The sequence below is a fragment of the Helicoverpa zea genome, chromosome 8 (genome assembly GCF_022581195.2).
Source record: "Helicoverpa zea isolate HzStark_Cry1AcR chromosome 8, ilHelZeax1.1, whole genome shotgun sequence".
Classification (NCBI taxonomy): domain Eukaryota; kingdom Metazoa; phylum Arthropoda; class Insecta; order Lepidoptera; family Noctuidae; genus Helicoverpa; species Helicoverpa zea.
Window position 1 is genome coordinate 2,472,467 of NC_061459.1, and position 25,209 is coordinate 2,497,675.

The 25,209-nt window shown below is 36.4% G+C and overlaps 1 protein-coding gene across 2 annotated transcripts in view; it reads left to right on the forward strand.

The window, feature by feature from the left end:
• The window catches only part of LOC124632789 (zinc finger protein jing homolog), a 130,705-nt gene that overhangs the window by 78,673 nt on the left and 26,823 nt on the right, over window positions 1–25,209 (forward strand). The window contains exon 1 of one of the 2 annotated variants that reach the window (XM_047167753.1): window positions 8,739–8,950. The exons of the other annotated variant lie outside the window; for it this stretch is intronic. Coding sequence (XP_047023709.1) covers window positions 8,931–8,950 — 20 coding nt within the window. The 5' untranslated portion in view covers window positions 8,739–8,930. Of the gene's footprint in view, window positions 1–8,738; window positions 8,951–25,209 lie in introns of those variants that run through there. 2 annotated transcript variants of the gene reach the window in all.

Here is a 25,209-nt window from a genome sequence, read left to right on the forward strand (position 1 = left end):
GTCTACAGTTTACACATTGTTTGCAAGTTTTCTCTATCGGATGTGATAAAATGTCCTGTTATTATAGACAATATTTTATCTTTTTTTAAATACAATTTGCTCTTTATTTTAACTAACGAAATTCAATATCTGAAAGCTTTATATTAATCAAACGAAAAAACAGTAACTTTACAGCAACTCTCATTACTCCAATCTAATCTTTCGAAATTCATCTGGAAATCTCCAGCGAAGCTTGTGAAAACATTCCGAGCGCCGCCACCCTAGAACTCGAATAATACCTAATGGATACGTCAATAAGAAACTCAACACCGACGAATTGAATTACAGAACCCCAGCGACTGCGTTTACACACTTTAAATATTTATAATTGGATATTCCAAAGGGTTCCTTTGTATAAAAAAGAAAAAAACTGACACATTTTTTTCCACTCACATTTCCATTTCACTCGTCGCGTTTTTGATTCGGCACATGATCTTAATTAAGGCGCTAATTAAAGCAATACTGAGTATGAAAAATAAACAAACTGACTAAATTTGCTTTATGCCTTCATTCGTGAAATCAATTTGTTATAAGTCACTATTTTTACAACTTTAATTATAACATCCGCGGCTCCCGCAGTTAAACCGATTCCAGCGATATTTGGTACGGATCATATCTTAATCCTTCATGATAGATATTTCCAGTAATAAATGTCTCTTTTAATGCGGTACATCCTTCCATGTTTGTAGAATTTTCAGAATATCCGGCTGAGAGAACTGAGTGGTGCTTCGCGGAGATATTTTCTTTTTTTGTCGTTGAGCTCTCTGTCGTTTTTGGTCGCAAAAGTTGCCTAATGATACCGAGAAAATGACGCGTATTCGCCACGAAATTTCCCTTGCCGACAAACGCTATCTGTGTGCTATAGCTTGGCTTATAAATAGGGCAGTGGATGAGAGAACACTTCCGGAGTGTAGAACCAAGCTTTGGTGGAGCCGTCTCCGTTATACAGATAGATATAAGTGCCAGAAGGATCATTCAAGAAATGTGATTAGAAACATTAGTTTAATTAATTTTCATTTAAGGTGAACAATGATTGCTGTGTGTTGAAGTTGACTTTAAAAGGGAAAGTTTTGAATGGCTTGAAACCCTAGTAGTCTTAACATAAAGTTCTGAAAGCACAGGACTTTCTCAAATAGTTTGGAGTCAATGTGAATATTACAGTATTACAGACTAAGTTTTACGTTTGATATTTATGAAGCTGAACTTATGTAGAATATAATATTTAGTGATAATAATAGTAAAGCTTCTGTAAGTTCGATATTCTGTGGCTATACAACCGCACGTACTCATGCAACGCAATTACCGCTGATGAAAGTTTAACGGCCATGCCTGTTATATGTTTTATGTACGATAGTTTCTGGCGTATTCGGTACTATAATACACATCTTGGGGCTAGATTTATCGATGTACTCAAATACAAGTTACGATTAACAGAAATAAAATGAATTAAATATTTTTTAAGAAAACCTTTCTGTCTAGTTTGGCGATGCATTTTCTAATAAATAAAAAGGTGCGTTTGACGGATACTCAAAAAACGTTACGGTGTACCAAAATTTAAAAAGTCCGAGATCCATTTACTGAAACAGATTTTAATTCCTCTTCAATTTGGACGCGAACTAAAGAAAATATTCCAGCAATTTGATAATGGGATTGGACGGTCCCGAATCCATTCGCTTATCCACTCTCGACTAAACGAGAAAGGGATAAAAAGTGACGGCAGACGGAGTTTTTGTCGCCTCACTTTGTGAAGCTCCACCAAGCTGCCAGATTTATTAAAATTTCACGTACAGCCCGCAGTCACTCGTTACACCTAATTAATATGAATGTGTGTCATTAACTCCTTGCTACTATCTAATTAAATTAATATTAATGCTCGTTCAACATTTTTCTCAACGTTATTCACTTTAGTTTTGAATCGTTTTTCTCATACACAGCAATTTGCATAACAACGACGCCAATTAATTACCTTTTTAGTTAAAATTCCTGCTTAGTCTAACGAGTGTAGTTTTCATTTGTTTGTTGCGCCGCTTCTTTCGTGCTCAATGGCTTTTAAAGGTTTTAAATATATTCCTTTCGTCGGTCGGAGGAAATCTTTTAATTCAGTTGTTTGACACAGAAAACATCTCGTGTTTTGCATACCTCGCATAAATATTAAAAGGTTTTAACTTAAATATATTAATATTGCATGTCTGTGTAAAATAAAGCGAATGTCCTCGCTACAAAGTTATTCCGAGCGGCTAGAAAATGTTAAATGCACGTTTAAAGTTCAGTATTGTGTCGCTTAAATGTTCGAGTAAGTGCACTATTTATTGTACCATTAGTAATGCATGGTTTAACGAAGTGGTTCTTATTCTGCAACAATCAGTCGTTTACACTGTAATCAAGGAATTTATTGATATAGACGAGTAGAATATTGATATTACGTGTCGATTACTGCCTATCATAGTTGTCAGCAATAGGAATTGGAGTGACAACTGGCGGACCAGTGCCCGATTGATTGGAAAATTGTCTCCGACGCGACGCCGCAATGCCGTCGCGCCTTCCTGCCGAAGCTCTTTTCAATGTACCTCCATTTATTATGTTATCTGACCACTTGTTCTAGTAATACTATTTCGTTAGGTCATGTATTGGTCAATTCGCTGCCAATTTAGTGTTGATGTCGTATAAAGTTACAGTTGATGTTGTTGATGTCTTTTTTCTAGATCAGTAATATTAACGTCCGATTTTGTGTCGGCATTCATTTCAGATCTTTCTGATTCAATAAAATTATAGACCTAAACCTTATCAAGCCTGAAAAATGTTGCTGAACACGTTTCGAAGGGTCACGACGTTTTAATTAACATTAGCGCTGTGTGTGGGCGAGCCGGCTGTTCAGTTCCTATGCGTTGTGTTTGCACGTTTGTCTTGCGCCATCAAGCTTAGCATGACCCTTACCCCTCACGCAAATAATCCACCTCCTCAGAAATTCCTCCTGATGCAACTCCATACTTTTCCACCTAAATTATGCAAACATCCATATGGAATAGGGGAAATAAAGTCCTCAATATTGCCAAGAAACGACATTCTAATCGCAGTGGAGGTCCCTATCCCATAAATATTATATGGGAAGGAAGAGTAACAAAATATTTACGGGGATATGAAGACAAGCGTCTTACGGATGGCGTTTATAGGTCAGAGAGCGGCGAGGCGTCGCACTCCAGTTTAAGGCCGCCTTCCGTCGCGATGCTCCCTCTGACTTTGAAATTGAACGCCGTCGTGAGGCAAGACGCCTCGGGTGATTTTCCACCCTCTGCGGCCGCCGCCCGTCTTCAGACATCAAAGTGCAAGATTTTATTATTGCGTTACAGGCCGAACGGAGGCAAAAAGCGCGTCTTTGCCACTCCACTACCGGAGTTTACAGATTAAATTTGCACTCCTTAACAACCTCGGCGGAGTGCCGTCTCTATTTGATTAAAGATAACACGAATAATTGGTGCACCGACACAAATTATTGAGTCTTCGTCGTAATGAGTTGCAGTCGACAGGTCTGCGTGCTCGATGCATCAAAGTGTTAAACTGACATGAATAATTGTACGTCTAAAACGTAATTAAGTGACATAAAACGTGGCTCGTTACTGCATTATTACATTACTACTACACACGATACTGTATTTATGTTTCGATGCAGCTTTTAAATGTATTGGAAACACTAACCGTCTTACCACAAAAACTTTTTAACGTCAGTTTAAGACTTGTCTAAAAAAATGTCAAATTATGACGTTGACATATGGTTCATTTTGGAGCCACATTTTTTTTAGACAAGTGTAAAACAGTGGTTAAAGTTTTTGTAGTAAGGCCACAGGAGGCGTAAATACAGCTTTATTAACTTCATATCTTAGCAGCTGCGAAATTACTAACTTGTTCACTCTTAAACAACTAAACAATTTAATTGTATGGTTTAAGTTTTTTCTTGTTAATGTTATCTGCGCGTTAGATCTAGTTTAGTAGAATGTTCCATAAGTTATTTACGATGGGTTTTTACTCTGCGGGTAATGGAATCGCAGAAATGCAACACGATGGTGGACACGCATGAGTCTACGGCCATAAAATATCTTCAATACAAGCTCTGTCTGTTTGTCTTTGAACTTTTATGAAGATTTCACAAATAGAATTTATGAAATTTGAGCTTCATTGAATAAGATATAGACTTTGATTTTGATTTTTTGGAACCTTGTGCAATTGATTGTGATTGTGTGTGCATTAATATTTTTTAATTTATACATAACTAGCCACTTATTTTTGCAACTAGTACCGTAGCGTGGGAATAAAACTGTAGGAGATTTTATCAGCTGTTTATACTCCCGTTAAAGTTGTTAAAGTCAACTGAGGGCAACGAGTTATTTAATGGACCTTATAGGCGACTGGTTAGCGAACTGTTTCTGCATTTAACTATTGCAAGTTTCCCACCTAACGCGATAGACGTTCCAGTTATACTACGTGAATTAGGAACATACAATAAGCAGTACGTAATTCAAACGTTAGTTCCAAGGTACGATTCAATTCAACCTATTAAAGCTTGATAAAATGTTTGCCTCAAATCCTCATAGAATTTTTTTAATTTTACTCATAAAGGTGCTATGACAAAAAATAAACCCCCAAATGTATTCGGTCAAAAATAAAGTTGTAGAGAGCAAAATCAAATCATCGCGAAAACAGCGAACCATTTGAAATCACATAATTTTCTATTGAAACTTATCACGAAAACTGTACAGCAATGTCATACATGGCTTGTTTCAAAGGGCAAGGAAGGACGCTTGGGGCGACGCACCCGGCCGCCGGTGTGTCGCGATGCGATCGCGTCGTGCAGTATTACGCTGCCGACTCGGGCTCAGGTGCCAATGTGTCACATTTGCATAGGAAAACGTTTTCACAACACGCAAGGAAATTGTTTGCGATTCTATCGGAGATTTCGCTTTCCAAGATAAGTGAAATGAGGTCTTTGAGGTGAAGGACGTCCTTTTGACAAATTAGGTCCTTATCTTGATGATTTTGAATTCGGTCTTTCAATTTATGACATGCTCCCTTAAAGTATGCAATTTGAAGCTTCAATCAAAACCGATTCATGAAACACAAAAACAATGCCAACAGAGATTGGTTTCATTCGGACTCCGATTACAATTTCAATAAAGAACCTTTAATACGAATCTGCAGTCATAATGTGCATTGCAGACGCTGCGAACGTCGCAACACGTGTAAACAAAACAAGCAGCAAGTACGTATCTTTGCCGGCAGACGTACACAGGAACGCACTCAGGGACTGCTCGGCCGAGTATGATAAATGGACAGCTCGTACACCCGCTCCACTTCTTCTCTTTACCCCGCCAGTGTGGGAGGGAGATATATGACAGTAATGGAAAGATGTGACACCATAACCACAAGGGAAATACGGCGGACGTTGCGAAATTAAACATCCTTTATCTGACTTAGCTAAAAGCTCCCTCCGTTACAAAATCAATAAAAAATTTCAAGCAGTGCTCCGTGCTCCGGATAGACCGTGCTTAGAAATCTACTTTTTTCTCACGTTTTCGAAACACATCAGCGGATCCGGTGATTCGATAATCCCGTCCTCAAATACGATCTATTTATCGTTCGAGTGATGTACTCAGCAATCCGCCGTGATAGATGAGTTCAATACCGCTCTGCCCTACTATCATTTGATTCTAATGCACAGCTTTGTCAAGCATTACGCAAACAGCCGTTTTGAATCTATATCTTTTCTGCCTTTTTGTTTTTAATTCTCAAACTTTTAACGAGATCCATACCATCACGTCATTCATTGGAACGTGACGAGGATTTCGAGTGAAACTCGTAATTAATTTTACTTAACAAATCTCATAATGCAGCCCAAAACAATAAGATTAAAAAGTGGTCGGAAAACAAGAGGGAAGCGACAAAGGCACAGGTATTGGATGACGAGGATACTTTGACGCATACCCAGTTGCGGCTAAGCTCTATGTCTTTGTAATAAGGGTCATTCTTTATGATGGCATACATGGATTGTACGCAAAGTTGATTTGGTTTAACATAATCTAAAGGATACCACGGAGACAGTGTTGCCACAAAGCGACGCGGCGAGCGCTGAGAATACGCAAACAGGTGTCGACTCCGAGGTTATATTTGCATATAAATAGAGTTCCTGCTTAACTGTAACACTGCCTCGTCCCTTTCTCTCTCGTTCGGTGCTGTTGGCTAGAGGAGTACAGAGAGTTACGCCTCCTTGCACGCGCTGTACGCAAGTACGAGCGGCTCCAGGAGATTCTATTTATGTACGGTGATGTAATATGACCAATAGACCGGTCACATAACCGCACACACCGACACATCTATTGTCTCGTGACAATCGATAGGAAGTCGATCAATCAACGATCAAATATATTATTGCCGCAGAACATCGCAGCTAATAATTATTTCCCCTGATGTAACCGGCACCACGATGATTGGTATTCGTTTAGTTTTTACCCTTGTATGGAACAAAAATGTTATCTGTTAATGGCATTTCTAATGCGAGTCGTTAAAGAATATTCTGTGGGACGTGTTTTGTAGCTAGCGCAAGTTTTTCTGGTGGGGAAGTTATTACAATGCGCAGCTGAACCGGTCAGAGCACAACGCCTAGGAAGCGGTCCTGGTATTTTATCGTTCCTAGTCTTCCTTTAATTCGCATGGAAAAAGTTCAACGCTTACGCATCACGAATAAGCAAGGAGACGCATGAATAATTGAAGCGGAGATAGTCATCTCTAGAATATTAATATCCTCGACGGTTCGCTGTAGCTGTGAAATTATAAAATAACTATCGTGCCAGGTGATTAGTGGGCCGTCGTCGTCGATACGGCCGGTTCCGCGCCTCTTCCGTTAGCCGTTTTTTATCATTCGTCTATTACATCATAGGAGCATGCGCGTTCGCGGTGCGTGACCCGTCTGCGTAGGCGCAGGTGACATGCGAACTCTACATTATTTCGACATCCACCCAGAGAACCTAACTAGTTCTGTTACCCGAGACCCCTGTTATTTGTATTCTTTTTTTGTTGGACCCGAACATTTTCTATTTGTTCCGTCGGGCCCTTTTTTTGCTGGGTTGCACCGGCCGCGTTCGAAGGTTCGGAGCGTTTTTACTCGAGCTCGGGGGAGAAGCGGGTGCCGGGAGGGCGGCGGCCCCTCCCGCCGCCGACTCGTCCTTGGCCCGAACGTTCACCTTGGCGCGCTGCGCTGCCGGCGCACCACAGGTAACAAAGTTCCGCGAACTACGTGATTTCTATGGCTGTCCGCCGAAAGTGGAGCCCGGAGTATCTCGAGAGCCACTCGGCTGGCGCTAATGTTACGGAGAAACGTGTAATGAAACACTCGCTCTACCCTCCGGCTGCGCGCCTCGGACCCCCATCCGTGGTGCGTTGCTGTCCTTTTTACTGTATCTAATGTCTCGCATTAGATGTTCTAGAACACGAGATGATTGACGAGGACACATCTCCGTGGTGGTCCTTTACAGAAACCTTTTTATATACTTGATCTAATTACGCGACTTTAAATTTACATTAACGCCCCCGCATCGATTTTATTACCTTAGCCATTCTTTACCAGAGAAACTCGAAACATAAAATTCGGTCGCTGTGCAACTTAGTTGGATCGTATTGCAAGCTTTGACTAAATTATCTTCTATTACTCCGAACGCTGAGGTCCAGAAGATGTTTGGTGGCTAATCTTATTACTGATAAATCGTTGTTGACTTATAAGTGTCGGTGGGATCCAGCTGTTTATTATTAAATAAGCCTATGACTTCGATTCAATTAAAGTCTTATATTTTGCTGGTTTCATATCATAACAGTAACGTCAGTTGGTAGCACACTTGAAATGTTCAGCATTTTAACTGGCACGAGAGTTAAGAATATTCTCGGAATTGGAAAATAAGGAATAACTTTTTAAGTTGTTTTCACGGAAATAAGATAAATGCTAAGATAAACTTGGCCCGCGAGAGGGGGTCAACCGTGAAAACTTTTTGTGCCTCGAACCTGCATTCTCAAGTGTTTGTAGAGAACTCTCAGCTTGGCTATACAGAAATATAACAATAAGGGAATATGCAAGTTGTTAGCGAAGAGTTACTTGATACATTTTCCAATTCTATTTTTACTGCATTTTTATGTTCGGTGCGGTGATTTACTGCTTCAAAAGTGTATTTGTGGCTTACAAAATATGACTTGGTTTTAGTGCTTTCTGTGCCAGCCGATGCCTGCCTTTAGTTCGTTCACCTTGCTGCTGTCATATCAATCACGTGTTTGTATCACAGTTAACGAGCTCCTGTACGTCTGTGCAGCGATTTAGTTGTTGCAGTATTGCGCGGCTCTCGTTAATTATATCGTCGAGCGCGACGTCGGCGATCCGTGCGGCGGCGGCTCCAGGGCAGCGGCTTCCACAGCTCTCCGACCGTAATCTTATCGCATTAGAGGCCGGACATAGGAAGGGCATTAAATTTGAACGATCGTCGTGAAGCGGCGGGCAGAACGAACGCGCCTGAAACCGGTCGGCCGTCCGTAAATAATGGATTAGAGGTGGGGAGGGCTCGCGGGCCGGGGGAGGGGTGTGGCGCACGCACCGGCTGCGCGCGCGGGCCGGGGCGGGGCGCGGGGTGCCCTCCCGTCAGCTGTTGCGCGCCCGGGACCGCGCGCACCGCGCCGCCAATGCATCGGCGTTGATAGCGCACCGCGCACGCCGCTCTCGCGACCCGGTGACAGTGACACAGTGTGTGCGTGACAGGAGCCGCGACCAGTGATCATGTTGTGTTGTGAGTGAACCATGCCCAGGATGTGCAGTGCGTGGACCGCGCCCAGGAGCTGACCACGGCGCTGACGGGAGATGAGAAGTTATGTTACGCCACCGACCGAGGTGATTATTCCCGACCTCGGCCCAAAAACACCATGCATGCGCGCGGCCCCGACACGGAGACAGCTCCGTCGGGCCCCAGGACGGTTTTAGTGTTTTATTCTGCTAAGTTAGTAATTCTCGGTAAGCAACGCCAGCATTTTGGCGCTTTTTTGGGATAAACCAAAAAACTACCACGCCGCACTATGGGACCAAACAGTATTTTCCGTCTCAAAAATGGTTGAGACAAAGGTAGTGTTACTGAAACTGTTTTGATTGTTTTACAATCATTAATAATAGACCTATCCGAAACCGAAGTAAAAAAAAATAAAAAAAATGTTTTATTTGCATAAAATTACATTCAAACTTCATACGTTGAATATTTCATATTAACTAAACTACTCGTTATAGAAGTTCAACTTGAGATATTTTCTATATCTTTCAAGGAAATATATTAGTATTATACATTTTTGAATAGTTTAAGATCTCTTATTTACGATTCCGTTATGTTTTTATGACATATATATTTTTTTGTTTTTTTATTTAATTTTTAAACGTCATAAGGAAATTTTACGTCTTTCTAATTTTCAAGTGGAGGTTTTGTTGTTATCGGTGGCTCCCGGTGTCGAGTTAATGACATTTTAAGATACTTTACTTATTCAGTGTTACAGGGAAATAAAAAAAACCTGCGTCATTACTGCGCCATTTCGAGCTAGAAGCCGAAATATGGACCAAAATATTTTTTCTCATGATATTTTTTTTTGCAGTGAACATTCTAACCACATGTACATATGATAAAAATCATGTTGCATAGTTTTTTATCTAAGTGAGAACTATTCTTATCATTTTTCTCATTGGTTTTTCACAAGTTACTAAAACTAGCGTCCTATAAATACTCGGGTTTTCAGCATGTTCATCAATGTGTCCGAATATTTTCTTTGTGTGACTAACTGCAATATAATAAAATTAAAAATGAGTGAATTCGTTTGTTTTCGACGCAATATGTGCTCAGATAATAAGCGGGAAAAGTACTTCAGACATTGAAAAATATTTGTTGGACAATTTTCATTTATCAACAGATGTGAAAATGGTTATGCAAAGTATCAAATAAAATTTCATTACGATTTGTTCTAAAGTGGTCTGCATCGACTCCAGAGAATAAGAAGATTAAAGAAAAAGAGAAGTACGTTCAAACTCTTTTCCGAAAATTGCTTGGCTTTAAACATTGATAAACCTCGTCAAGGTTCTGGAAATAGCAGTGACGGAAATACGGCAAGGAGATTTTTCCAAAACTATCAATGTTCTGCAGAAACCATGTCATCGGGATTTTCTGTAAACGCAGTTAAGTTTGGTGACTATGCGCTGGGGACCGCACAGTTATACTATATGCCATCTTCAGTCACAAAATTCTTATACATGGTATCAAAATAAAAGAACATTTTGCAGTTTTATTAATAGTCCAATTATCGGCAGATGCTCAAGACGCGTAATAAAGACTATTAGAAATATCGGTTCAATCACACGCTAGAAAGTGTTCCAGGTCTGCCACAATGGAAGACTTTCTGCACTTGTTGTTGTATACTTCTGACCCCTATATATCTAGCTTAAACTGAAACAGTACCTACTATGATACCAAAAGAACTACTTGACGAAGCTAAAGGGCTTTAAATATTGGCAAGTGATGAGAAATTTCATGTTTTTTTTTTGTTTAAAGTTATGCCATAATCTTTTTATTAACTTCTTAATATTTTTTTTGTAATGTAACGTAAGCAAATAATTCATTATAACGATTTCATTTAATTTTTGTATGAAAAATTTCAAAATTTTATATTTGACTTTTTTTTCCGTAATAAATCTATTATTTAAAGTTGCAGCGATTTATTTATCTAATAGCATAACTATTCAGACGTACATACACAAAATTTCAATGCAAAATATCGAGAAACAAAAAAGTTACAGAATTTTGAGATGAAACGCACAGGTTCGTCCCATAGTGCGCCGGCCGTAACAGAAGTTCCTTTTTTTTTTTTGGAAATTTCAACAATGGATGTCGCCCTTTCGCTTGGGGGACTCATTGTATGAAAGAAGGTGCGGTTCGTATTTTTTACGTATCTGCCGTCGGTTTTTTAGGGCATTTATAATAAAAAGAAACCGGTACCGAATAACTACTACCTACGTGTTTTTTGAGATTTTTTTCCAAGCAGAAACGGTTATGTTCCATGCTATTTCAGTTCCAAAACTTTTTCATTTAAACCAAAAGGCATTTCACGATGATTCCTGGTAGTAATTCCTCCGGACTAATTATTGCTAATACATGCAAGTGTATGCATAATTCATGGTTATTCCGATTTATCTGCATTGAAGTAAATAATATGACTAATGTAGTTTTATGAGAAATACCACCATATTTTCCATATACGTCACGTAATTCACTACAAACTAGGAAACATTGTTGACAGTAATACAGTGAAGTAACGAGAAAATCTGATTTCATAAGGAATTAATTAGATATAATTAAGTCATCAGCTGCATCTTATTTCCTTTTGTTAATTAGCACCCACGTTTCTGTTTGCCAGTAAATACTGAAACTAATAACTGTCTGACGCGAGGCCACGGTTCATATTTACATGCAATTCAAAGTTCATTAGTCATTAAATCATTAAATGATCATACTCATGCAATTGCACATTAAACATTCATCGTTTCACAAGTTAATATTATTGCTCGTTAACATTCTCTCAATATCATTAACAGTTCTGTTCTCATTTATTAAATTATCTTCGATTCTTGTAAACCATTCCTCGTGGTCTTCTTTAAAATGTTTGCCATTCTCCGTATCTACTGCATTAGTGTTTGCTTTATTAACTGAAATCATTCTAGTAACTGTTTTGTACTTAGGATACTAGCAAATGAGGGCCTTGAACCAGGAACACTAAAGATTTATAGCTTCATTGTTTCAGCCTAGGATAACAGCAAATATATTTTAGAAAAAAAATGTGCTAGAAGCCTAGAATGGTTAGAGCGAGCGTCGCATTAGTGTGCTTATAAGGCAGGTGTGCCTAGCACCTTGTGCTTAGCCTTCCGGCTTTATCCATTGAATATATTATCTGGTCTTTGTTTTATATTTATGTTACTATAAGCAATGATCACCACCTCTTTGTTATTCCAATCATCATCATCATCATCATCAGCCTATAGCAGTCCACTGCTGGACATAGGCCTCTCCAAGTGCACGCCACTGAGATCGATTTTCGATTTTTCCAATACCTATAAGGAATGCTGATTTAATAAGCTAGCTGTAATTCACTATGCTAATCTGAATAACTTTAACTTTCAATATACATATTTTAAAGAAGAGTTCTTAAAAAGTGACTAATAAAGTAAAAACAAAATCTTCCAGCTACAGATTAAGTAACTAAAAAAAATTGTTAGAAACTGGCAGGTATTGCAAAAACACGCCAAATTCTCTTGTAGCTCATGTTTTAACGAAAAGAATAAGAAATTTTGTAAGACGGCTAAAACAGTTCCGTAATATCGAAACTTTAGCCTGAAGGTATATGTATTACATTTCATCAAGCCTTGTCACAAAGCGATGCTAAAACAGATAGGAACCGTAAGGAAGTCATTGAAATTCTCGATGATTCTCACCGTTTATATTCTGTGTCCATGAAATGACTCATTAACTGTCAGGAACTTGACGACATTCGTTTTAATTTCCACAACACTTATGTAACCGTCTGTGAAGTTAACTTACCGCTTTTGTAAAACCTCCATCTTTCCGAGAATAGGCATGATGACAGTAATCAAAAATCATTAAAATAATATATTTATTAAATTAAACTTGAAGCTTGGAATATAAAACGCGCATTGTTTTCTTTATTAATAATATGATTAATATGTATTTTTATAAAATAAAATTACGAAATAAGGCAATCCGCCATGATATCTTGAACACCAATCAGAGCTCGTGACGTCATTTCTCAAAACAACTCGCGCGAAAGCGCGCGAACGTCACATTTCGTTATTGTGAACTTCCACTGCGATCTTTGTTTTTAATTAATTAATTGTTTATAACACGAGTTATGGAGCCCGGATTTATCAAGGCAAACAGCGCTAATTTGCCTAGAATTGATATCATAATGCTGGGAAAGTTTTTGGCATCAAATAAAGATTTTTGTTCAGCTGAATTTAGAAATGTTAAAACTTCCATGTAAGTATACTAGTTTAATTAAAAAACAATGAGAGATGAAACCTAACCTCGAAATAGTTATTTACATTATAAACTATGCTAGAATCTAGAGAACTATGTAATAACTTACATCAAGGTGATCTTCACAAAAATAAAGATGTACCCTGGGCAATATTGCTTTTGAATCTCGCCTTGCAAGTTTAAGCCACTTGTTTCGTATTTTTTTATTGTGAGGAACGTACACAAATAACTTATCCGGAGTTGTTTTGGATGTGTTCTTACACTGGGGGACCCCACAACACCTATGCCCTTTCGAATTCATATTTAATAACACAAAAAACTTAATTATTGCACGACCGTTGTTTACTTGCGTCTTGTAATTTCAGTCGTGACGTCACAAGTGACGACATGACACTGACAAGCGTTTTCGCGCCGGATTCAAAGTGGACAGAGAAAAATGCAATTATTTGATAAAAAAACTTCGCATTTTCTTAAAATTAATAATTTTTCATATAAAATAGACGTATACCTACATCATACAAAGGAATTTAAAAATTTGTCATCATGCCTATTATATTTCTCTCGTAGCAGTTACTTTTTTTATTATTTAACTTCGTTTTCATACCATCTACGTTCACCTTGACTTTGAACTTTTCTTTATCTGCATCAAGTGCAATAACATCAATTTGCATAATTAAGTTGGCTACTATATTTATTTCTTGAATGTTATCGATGTTATTATCACGTGAATGCTGAATACAATTACGATATTCGCATTTGTATTGTCGCCTTATTACGATGAAGGCTTTTCCTTATCGATAGTTTTCATGGCCTAGTATCTTCAATCTATTAAATTAATATTTACGATTTGTGTATTGCATTTAATAAGTTATTTTTCAGTATAAAATTAATATTGTGATATTTAGTTGTGTATTTTTTTGGAGTCGTTTATCATTAACACACGGTAGAAACTTCAGCAATAACAAATTGTGCTAGAGCCGATGTTACAAATGGCGCAGTAAGGTGACCCCGTCGACACTACGCTCCGGGTTTTTGTCCGATTAGATTAACGACGAATCAAATTATATTTCTGTAATTCTACAATCAGAGCCGCATATTAATCAATCATCGAGCTTAATTTCGAACTCGTGTTTTACCGCTATAAAATTCAAACATAGTTTTTACGATGCATCTCAAATGTGCTAGTTTTTGGCCTCGTATCTAAATGTGACGTTTCCGTCATATAATATTAGTAGGCGTAGTCGTGTAGCATATTTTTTCTATCATCCTTAACAGCTAAACGTAATAATATTACAATTGTTGACACATTGATGACTTTCTAACGTCCCTCGTCGATCATGAAAGGCCGGATAGTTTTTTTTTTCCAAATTCAGTTTTTGTGTTCGGAACACACACTGGGGCGAAGTTTTTGCGGGCATTTTTTATCGCTGGGTTAACGTTTGAGTTTTTTATCCATTCTAGCTATCAACTGAAGTTTTACGAGCGATCCCTTGTGCCTGCAATTTTATTTGCTGTGAACTCGGTTTCGATATTGTCACGAATCGTTTTTTTTAATTTTCCTTTGTTTGTTTCTGAGGTTTCGACTTTGCCTTGCCTTTATTCATTATAGTTCCAACAGTACTTTTTAATTGCTTTTTTCATGTTTTTCATTTGTTTGAATTTAAAACGCCTAATCAGAAATTCAACTCATAAATATTACATCGTACATCAATTGCACTTGAAGCGTGTCAAAGGTTCATTTAACGAAGAAAAATGAGTTTTATAATTAACAAGTGATCCGTCACGTCCTCTCTGCACTCGATAGACGGCTGGTTGCATCGCCTGTGCATCGAGCGCATAATGCGATTTAAAAGCAATCTCGTCGTCTCTTGCGCTCAATTTCCGTACCAAATGTCGAATGATCCGACGATTTCGTAATATATCTTGCGCTAGTTCTAGTGATCTATAATAGCAATGAACAAGTTTCATAATTTGTATGATTTCTGTAATAAGAGCATTAACACTTGTTTGTCATACTTTTGCAATCTTGATTATCAGATAGTGCTAAACAGGTTAGTTGAAAATTGCATTCTCAACCATATCCAGACGAGTCATAAGTTTAAAGTCCTTGTTTCACGTCAAACAAACCATACATAATATTAACGACATCATTAACGCCTTCATTTGAAACATTTGCTTAGTTCTCAGGCCATTACATCTGAAAATGAGCTCCTGTTTCCTATCTTTTATCTGCGTAGGATTTCGTAGAAGACATAGAATAAAAATATTCACGGAATGGAAGAACATTTTGGTGCAATCTCCAACTCGGCCACTATAAAACTTTGGTTGGTTTGAACTGGTTTCTCTCAGGAGCGCTGCCCTCTACAATAAAATTCACCTTTAAGATTAATTACACTTTTAAGGATTTAATTTGGAGGGATTGTCTTGGGTTTAACAAATTTTATATGTGCGGCTCTTCATTATTCATTAGCGTGTGTTTTATCTTCATCATTAAGAGCCTTGACGTTTAAGTTATTTGAATTCAATTCATTTGAATTAAGAATTAGTGATGTTTATTTTACTCTTGCTTTAATAATATCTCTTTTCTTTGTTCGTTTGAACTTTGAACTTTGCAGTGTTGTTTTTTAAGCACGTGCCATTTATTTCGTTATGTTTAACCTAACACCTGCTTTCAATAGGTAGTCTAGAATATGTAGATTTATTCCGATTAAATTAAACGATTTTTTATTTATTTACGAACTCTAGAATTTATTTTAGCAATTGATTTTTTGCGGATGCGTTTATACTCTTCTTAGCTTTAACCATTTTATATTCGGATTATTCCTGCTAGAGATGGCCTAAGTAAATAATTTTCTATTTATGGCATTATTTTTACATACCTCTAGAGCTTTTGTATCATCAATTGGACTAGATGGTTTAAAACCTTAAGTTGCATTCAAGTAAACAAACACATTCATAATCATACCTTATAATAAGCACCAACACAACGGTACTATAGTTGGATATTATCAGTTGCCTGTTTATGAATCTTAATCAGGAAACACTAAAAACATGCCAGCCATTATTTCTATTCGTTTCAATATGAAGTTTCCTTATTTGTTTTACTTTGGTTTGTTTAAACAATATCGCAGTCGTAAAAGAAAACATTTGAAAGCCTAGCAACGTAGTTCATAAAAGTTTTATTGAGAACAAGGCATAATGTAATGTTACCCTTATAAATTTAGCATGTAAACAATATAGGGCTTGTTACCGCAAAGCTGTAAAATGTATTATTAGTTCGTAAGTTATTATTTCTATTGGTATTAAATGTCAATGGCGATGGATATCAGACCCTTATGGGCTGTTTATTCATAAATGGGCCACATTGACTAGTCGTTATTGTTTATTTCTAACTAGTTTGCATTGCATGAAGGAATATTATAAATAATTTTTAACAATCTTTAGGTATACTTTTCACATTATAATTTTTCACTTTTCAGTAACTGTAAATAAAACCTGGTCCAAACTACAGGTCTATAATACTTACGGCGAATCTAAAAATAAACTCCGAATACGTTAAAAACATCACAATGTTGTGGATTCAAAAGCGAAATAATGTTAAACCGTAAACTACCGTAACGCAACATAATTAAACACTTTTATCCTAACGCAACTGTCTAGACTAAAATAGTAAAAAAACACCGTTAGCATGTAGCTTCGTAACATTTAACAAATTCTGACCTTAGTTTATTCTTTTACTAAAGCTTGTTTAACCGAACTCATTTCTAAGCTGCTGTCGTAAGTGTCATAGTAAGACAGATACATTTTACTAGAGAGATAATACTTCACTACCTTTAAGATAATAATTTACTTCGATACTTGATATGACATAACAAACCCAGCTTACTTAAACTACAGCAAAAAGGTAACTAAAAACCATATAATTCCTTCAAAGCTTCACAAAATGTCGTTTAATGACATCAAACTCGCGAACACAATCGTAACGAAATTAACACAGTACATTAACCTCGCGTGTCATAAGCTCTGGGTACACTGTCCGCTGATACATATTAAATTTATTTTTATTGGGCTAATTCTCAAAAAAATAACCATAAAATCGTCTGCATAATGTTAATTAAGACCCTCATCAGCTGATGAATTTAGCATTGATATGTTTTTAATTAACGATATAGCACGATTAAGATAACTTAAATAATCGTAATAAAATGTCATAATAACGTCAATTCTGCACTCACTATCTTATCCATATCGACAGCGCGTTTGCCACACACATCGGGTGTCGGCGAAGCAAACAGTTCGTCTATTCCGGGCTTTAGCACGACAGTCGCTAAAAATACGTCGGTTCTAACGCACGGTTCGCATAATAATCATATGTGGGGAACAGGGGCTCAATTCTGCTAATGTAATAAATAGTGTGGCGATTGGTTAACAATTGAATCGCAATAGCAGTTATAACCTTAGCGGACATTCTGCTACTAAGCTTATATGTAATAATGTCCTACATTCAAAGCCAATCGTATGCCAATGACATTGCATTGGTTAGCCATTACTTTGCTCTACAATCATATTGCAATCGTAAATCATTTGCAGACAATATGATTTATTATTAAATCACAGAAAAGGATAAAACGATCATTAAAAAAAATAGTGGAATTCCACATACTTACCTACGTTTCGTGATTTGATCTCAGTCGGATGTGAATCGTATGTCACAGTAAAATTAGCAGAATCGAGCCCCAGTAATGATGACTAGATGAGTACGTTATGTATGTGATAACGCTAACTGACGGGTATGCGTAATATCAGTCAGCGTGGATCGCCTTGCGTTCGTGGTACAAAATGATGCGGCTATATCTTTGTTGCTGATAATGTTTTTATGTACCTAACGTTTGTGGAAAAATGGTTCTCTACTCAGTTTTGTGTATTATTAATAAATGTTAGTTCCAATGCTACTGTATTGGAATCCAGATACTTACTTTATTTTTGATAGTTTTTTTTTGTGGTTATGTTTCAGTTGAAAAATTCTGCACATAAATTCATATCAAGTTCACAAATTCCAACGGCATCGAAATAAAAAATTTAATAAAACTGGAATATTTAATGAAATCTGTAATGGAAACTGAATAGGTATTTTGGGTAAATCAAAACCGATACGCTCATAAAGTTTACGCGTTCAAATCCTGTACAATAAAAATGTAATATTTATGCGTTTCTCATCGGATTTCATTTAGCGTAGGCGTAGTACAATAACTATGTATAATAATAAATTGAAAAAAAAAAAAACCTCTTACAAAGTTATGTAATAAAAATAATTTCTAAGCGTGTTTCCTGTCTACAGCCTACACGGTGCCAATGACCTTATTTTGTACAAAAAACGTGCTTAAATTATGTAGTGCTTAAAATTAATCGTCCTTATCGAATCTTAGAGAATCGAATAGCCCGTACCTTTTAGTTAATCACACGTTTTAGAATATCTTCGTAATTAAATTATACACACCATTTTTTGGTACGAACTTGAAACATTGTAAAGAAAATATAAAGTTAAACAAATTATTTAAAGTATGACTAAAGTGATTATTTATCACTTTTCCTACTTTCCACAACGATATCTCCCTTTCTTTGACCAATACCTGTACTGTAAGTATTTATCTTTTATTTACATTGACACACCTATGAATCGCGGGGCGCGGCAGGAGCCGGTTTTCATAAAATCATTTTATTCATAGTATTTCAACGTAACGGAACGGATGCGGGACTGGTCCTAGCCGTGAATGAATCGACTCGATCATCGGTCAAGTTCACACATCGATTTATTTCCAATCTCGATGGATAGTAGGAGAGTACTTGATCGATCGCAAGTAATTGCATCGCAAGGAGAATCGACTCCAATCCTTTTAGCTTTTAAGATACGCTCTGATAGATCGATTCTAGTTCATTCTCGATTAAATAAAACTGTTTGAATAAACCATACGTCTGAATGTTCTTTTTTTTTTTGGTGCTGAAATTAAAAGCAGCGATATCGCTAATCATCAAAAGAAAAAAAGCGCAATGTTAATACCATCTCGGTCTAAGGCAATTTATCTAATGATGATTTCTATTACGATATCAAATTGCGTTGTAAGGCTGAATAAATTAGATTTATAGACTAACATTAAGTTTGCCTTGGTGGGTCTTCTAAGCTGACATTTAGCCTTATATTGAAGGCATTTAATTTATAGCTGTTTGTCTTGTTATCATAACTTTGTATGAAATACGAGAATGTATTGATAAGCAGGAAAACAGAATAAATAATCTGTCTTCCTTATCTTTATTATGCAATGAAAGCATTCATATAGACATAATCAATCATTTTATCATCAAATTATTTTAACTTATCCCAAAAATTATCGTCATATCTGATCTTTAATATCTTGTGTGCGTCATTTTTGAACTAATTTGGGTACCGTAATGATAAAGTATTTGTTTTATATTCTAGTTTATTTAAGGAATTAACAACTAGTGAATTTCTACAATAAACTGAATTAATCTCCACAATTTCTACAAAGATCTGTAAAAACAGCCTATAATCGAATGATATTATTCGGTAGTTTTGTTACATCCCTCGTGTAGTGAACCGTGGCGAGAATCGATCGTTTTATTATTGTTATTATCGATACTGTGTCCCGCTGGCCGGACAACGACCATTCATTTTGTGATACAAACTTACCGAGTTCATAACTCGATGTTATATTGTATACTTACAGTATAAAGTATATTACAGTAAATGTTTAGGGTGGCGCTTCAATTCAATTGAGATGTTTTTCAAGGTATAATGATTCAGTGTTCGTTATGGATTTCAACATTAAGATTGATTTTCAGCAGGTAAATATTGTATTAATTTGTGGAGATTGTACCTAGTTTCTTAACTTTGGATATGTGTTTTTAATATCTATGTTTTGGCAGCGGTAACGTAAAGTATCTTTGTTATGCGTGTTTAACTTTTGAAACATTGTGGTGTGTTGTGTTTACACAGATTTCTACCATCATTAGGATATCAAACAATAACTTATATCAAAAATGTTAGAAATAAATCATTATTTCACGCACAAAGAGAGGAAAGGGAGCATGTAACTAATTAGGCGTAATCTGCTATGAACAAAACCCCAGGACGCGAATATGATTAGGTATTTCTATGAGCTTTATCCTAAAAGGATATGTAAGTTAATTATAGTTTCCTATGTTATACAATGCTGCTGATAATAAACCCGTCCCATGTTGTTAACTTTGTTCTTTATAATCTATTTTTATGAAACCGACAAAAACGTAAGCATAAAAAAGTCGTTAATAGTCAAAAGTGTACTTAATCATAGTACGAGCCTATTAGAGCCAAACAACACACAATGAGCGTTTATTACTGCCATCGGAAATGTAAATTAATGTTAATATGTCGCGATAATAAACTGCTATAATAGTTACCTCCAGTAGTTACCCAACTTAGGTGAAAGCGTTCGTGTATTATTTGTTTAACTTTGAATAACTTAAAACTTAGCTTTTGGAAGCACTTTCTATAAAAATCTACTGGAACTATTTGGGCAATACACATCGGGACAAAATAAATGACCCAGCACACATAATTACGCAACGTTGAGTTCAACAATCCATCATATTCCGGTGAATACCCTCTGGCAGACAACAAATCATATCGTATGTCTTTTACATAACATTACAGGCCTCAATGTAACAAAGGGAAGCCGAACTGTAAAGATATACTTAGCTTGAGTATTGCTAAGTCACGTCGGGCGTCCCGACGGCTGACACAGTACCCATATTAATTAGGAAAAAATGATCATAACCCACCCGTATAATGTCCTCCATTACACTGATGGCACGTGATAGTTTTAATGATTTCCATTAATTACAGTCGCGTGTCACAAAAAACAGCACACAATATGACATACATTTATGTAAACTGTCAAATTAATGCAATTATTATGCCAGCTACTTTATTTATACTGTTAAATATCGTCGGATAATAAGGGTAATAAATATTCAAATTATAAATGTTGAAGAAGTTGATAAAACAATTAATTTAAATATTTATTTGCGATGTTGCCGTTTTATTGCAATTATGTGTACAGGTGATATGTCCAGTTTAATTTATGAAATCATAAATCGACCTAGCCATATTTTTTTCTTTGTTCCGTATCGCATGGTTGTCGCTAGTTATGTTAAAATTAATAACAGTAGTTAAGTTTTAGCCTCGATGTAATTAAATGTAGTAATTTATCGAAAGTTATTACAATATGACGTTAATACGTGGAATATTGTAATATAGTAAAATAATACTTGTGATTCACTCATTCATTTCTGACGCAATTTCATGGGTATTCTATAAATTATTGGACAGGAAGGAAAATAGTCTTATATGATAATAATTAACATGTACCTACATACATAATGCTAATTAATAGAATTGTGTAGTCATGCTTTTTGAATCATCAAAATTTTCAGGAATTCCCTTTTATGGTAATAACTTCTAAGAATAATGACTAAAATAGCTTTTAAAAGTGTGAATGATATAATAATTGAATACAGGAAATTCAGTAAAGAAGGGAAACGTCTAATTTAGTAGCACAAATCGAAATTGGTAGCCTATAAAAATATGTTTCAGAAAACTGGACTTACAGTATTGTGGTAAGTAGGTACGCACTACATCTCAAACCATAGGTATTATTTTTAACATCATTGACGAGCCATAACTCCGTCGTATTTCACTCGAAGCCTTTACGATACATTTTCTTATTAAAGAACATTTGAAAAGTTTTATAGTTTCACGCAGAGCTGTAAATCAGATCCTACAACAATGTAGTTCAGTGTTACTTGAAGGCAAAACAAATGTTCTGGTTCAGCCGCAAGTGGACATTGTTCCCTGGACAATGGCCATGCGGGCAGGGTTCAGGGTTCGATGCCCCACCACAAATAACCCCCATCGTCTCACTGATACCATCAAACGTTATTGAAATAATAATCGTGTAGACTTTCATGTGTCATGAAACTTATCGAATGGTACAATCTTAAACTTCTTAATTGGATACTCGTGTTTACTAAGTATGTGTGCTTATTAATTGGCTATAAAGTATTTGTATTACTTTTAGTCAGCAATAAAATGCAAATGCTGAAATTTTCTAAAAATACACATATTAATAAAAACCTTTTTAACTTTAATTAACGTTATCCAGATAACATCAGCTTAAACTCAAAGCAAATAGATTTTAAAGTTAAATTAATTATGTAATTAAAATCACCCTAAAATTTCTTGACGCTTAGTCAGTTACTGCTTTAGTTGAAACATAATCTCGCATTAATTGATCATTAACGAAAAAATCTAACCCATAAAAGTTCTAATTAGGACTCAAAGGAGCACAAATTGCATCGGATTTTATTTTCCTACCTGAGAGCCGAGCACATGCATCCCACGACATGTTCTATTGCACAGTGGTCGAACAATGCGCGCGAGCATCGTATTGCGCAAGTCATTCCTATCGGCCCGCGGACCGTAGCGCATTCACTTTCGCCCACTGCTATTATTTATGTTACGACTGCAGGTACGACACACCTATACTATTACTATACAATACTTGAGTGCAACTTCAAAATATGGTCTGCTTTTCGCGCAGTACGTAAGCGTACGCGGTTTCAAATATCGAGTATTCTTCTTTTTCTTTCGTGTCGATGACATGTCTTACATTGAGACTCACTTTGTCACCCCAATATGCCGCCACAGCGAGGGCACGGCTGGATATTCCGAGTATTGAGAGAAAATGTGTAACGAAGTGTCCCTCGAAAGAACTGGATCTCCAATTTTAAGTTCCAAGGTTTATCATAACTTTAAGTTATGTTTATATTGATTTATCTCAAAATTGAGCTCATTTAGTCAAGATTTATCTGCTCCAAGTCCTACAAATCAATTTCGATATCAGTTAGGGCACGCAAGGGTTCATAATTTGGAAGCATATTGAACTAATTCTAGATCCAAAGGGCACTTTTGTGTAAAATGATACATTGTAAGCAAGTGGCCCATAATGGAAAACCAATTTTTACACATTTCAGTGATCGGATAAAGGTCCAAAACCGTATGAAAGGACCAACATTTTGAAATAATTCAGTATGCTGATTATGGAACCAAATACAGCTAAGTAAATAAAGTCCTTGACGCGAAATAGCTAACTAACATTATACCGCACTACCACAATAGCGTAGAACTTTAGTAAAGTTGTATAAACATTAATTCGCTATCGTTAACTTAATTACCGCTCCAGATTATCTCGAAACAACGAGATACCGAAAATCCGTCGGCTAAAGTGGGATTACTTGAATAATCTCAGGCTTCTTGTGGAAGATAAAAGATAAATCATGATGAGAAAACATTTGAATTAATTGTCAATGATATAATTTGAAACATTGACGTTCGTATTTTTGCTACTTGGGTAAAGTCACTCATATGATATATGATAACTTTAATTATTTTACTGGATAGCTCCTAGACCATGTCATAAACACACCTAGCAGTCTGCTTTCATAAAGCCATATAAGTATGTGTATCACAAACATTATCCGTATCATCTAGATTCTAGAACATTAACCAAAACGCACCAAGTTCCAAGAAGTCTTCCCAGCCAACACGAAACTATAGCAATAATAGGAGCACTCCAATTTTATGTACATACTTTGAAACTGTCTCCCCGCTATACGGGAGCCGGCATCCATTAATTAAGCCCACACCGGATCTTCACTTCCTCTAGCCAGCGCGCACCGATTAAAAACACCCAAAATGTGGCTTTTTATACGCCTTGGATATTTATAACCTTTTTTATTGGGGATTCGCAGCGTCGGGAATGAGGATATAGGGGCATATCTCAGTTGACAGAGTGTTATTTGTATACTCTTACATAGTGTAGGAATACTTGCTTATAAACGTGTTACTTACAGTAATTTTTCATATTGCTAGTATTTCAATTTGGCTGATCGTAATGAAATAACAATATGAAATCACCCTTTGTTTCGCTAATCTTCCGTTGTACATGGTGTCTTGTATTATTTACTACGTCGCCTGGATATTGCCATTACTTCTACAGACCCTTTTCACTTTTGTCCATACACCTAGATAGCTTAACTTCTTACAATTGTCATTTAGAACCCTAACAAGTCATAACACAAAGAGACTTACGTATTAGACCGGAATAGCGTGGGAATCAATTCTTAGCAAACAGCGTTTATAGAATTTATGAAACCTAATTAATATGCGATGTCACTGGCGTAATAGAACGTTTAGATTCCATATCTAGGAGTTAATAGGAGGATTTCTTTGTTTATAACCCGGTTACAAATGACAGATAACTACTATAACATCAACTGAAGAGATGAGTACACGATAGCGTAAGAACACTGTACCTCTTATTTCGCAAGTTCAATTTCGATTCTCATCTCTAGTGTTTAAACACCATCCCACGTATATTAAGAGAACGGAAGAGACATATGTACGTTCATTCAATAAGCAACAAACTAAAATCTTTCTTAAACCTTGATACCTTGACATATGTTTTAATCAATAAGGAAGTTAGAGATACATAAACCACCTGTAAACAAAAACACGAGAAATGTATCACACTGTATTGTAGCGATAATCTTATGTATAACACCCACGTGGATTCGAGAGATCTATTTTGAGCCACAAACCTACTGCCCGGTCAGTGCCCTTTAGGTATGATTCATATTATGTAGTAGTTTTTCTTTTATTCATAGTTCACAATCGGCCAAGAAATCGAAGAAAAAAAACAACAAATCTTTAACTCCTTTTTATACAACTTCCTTTTGAGCTGTATGCATAAGCTGTATCTACTCAGCAGAGATTCGTTTGAATCTTTTGCCGATTCATCGGTTTAGTAATGTCCTTGCTAATCTTATCTGGCAGATACGAAGTTCCAAAATATGAATGCACATTGTTCAGCGATGAATGCCACCCAGATGAAGCATATCGGATTACACAAAATAATAGACCATGAAACGACACCGACGAAGACCGAAAAATCTTACC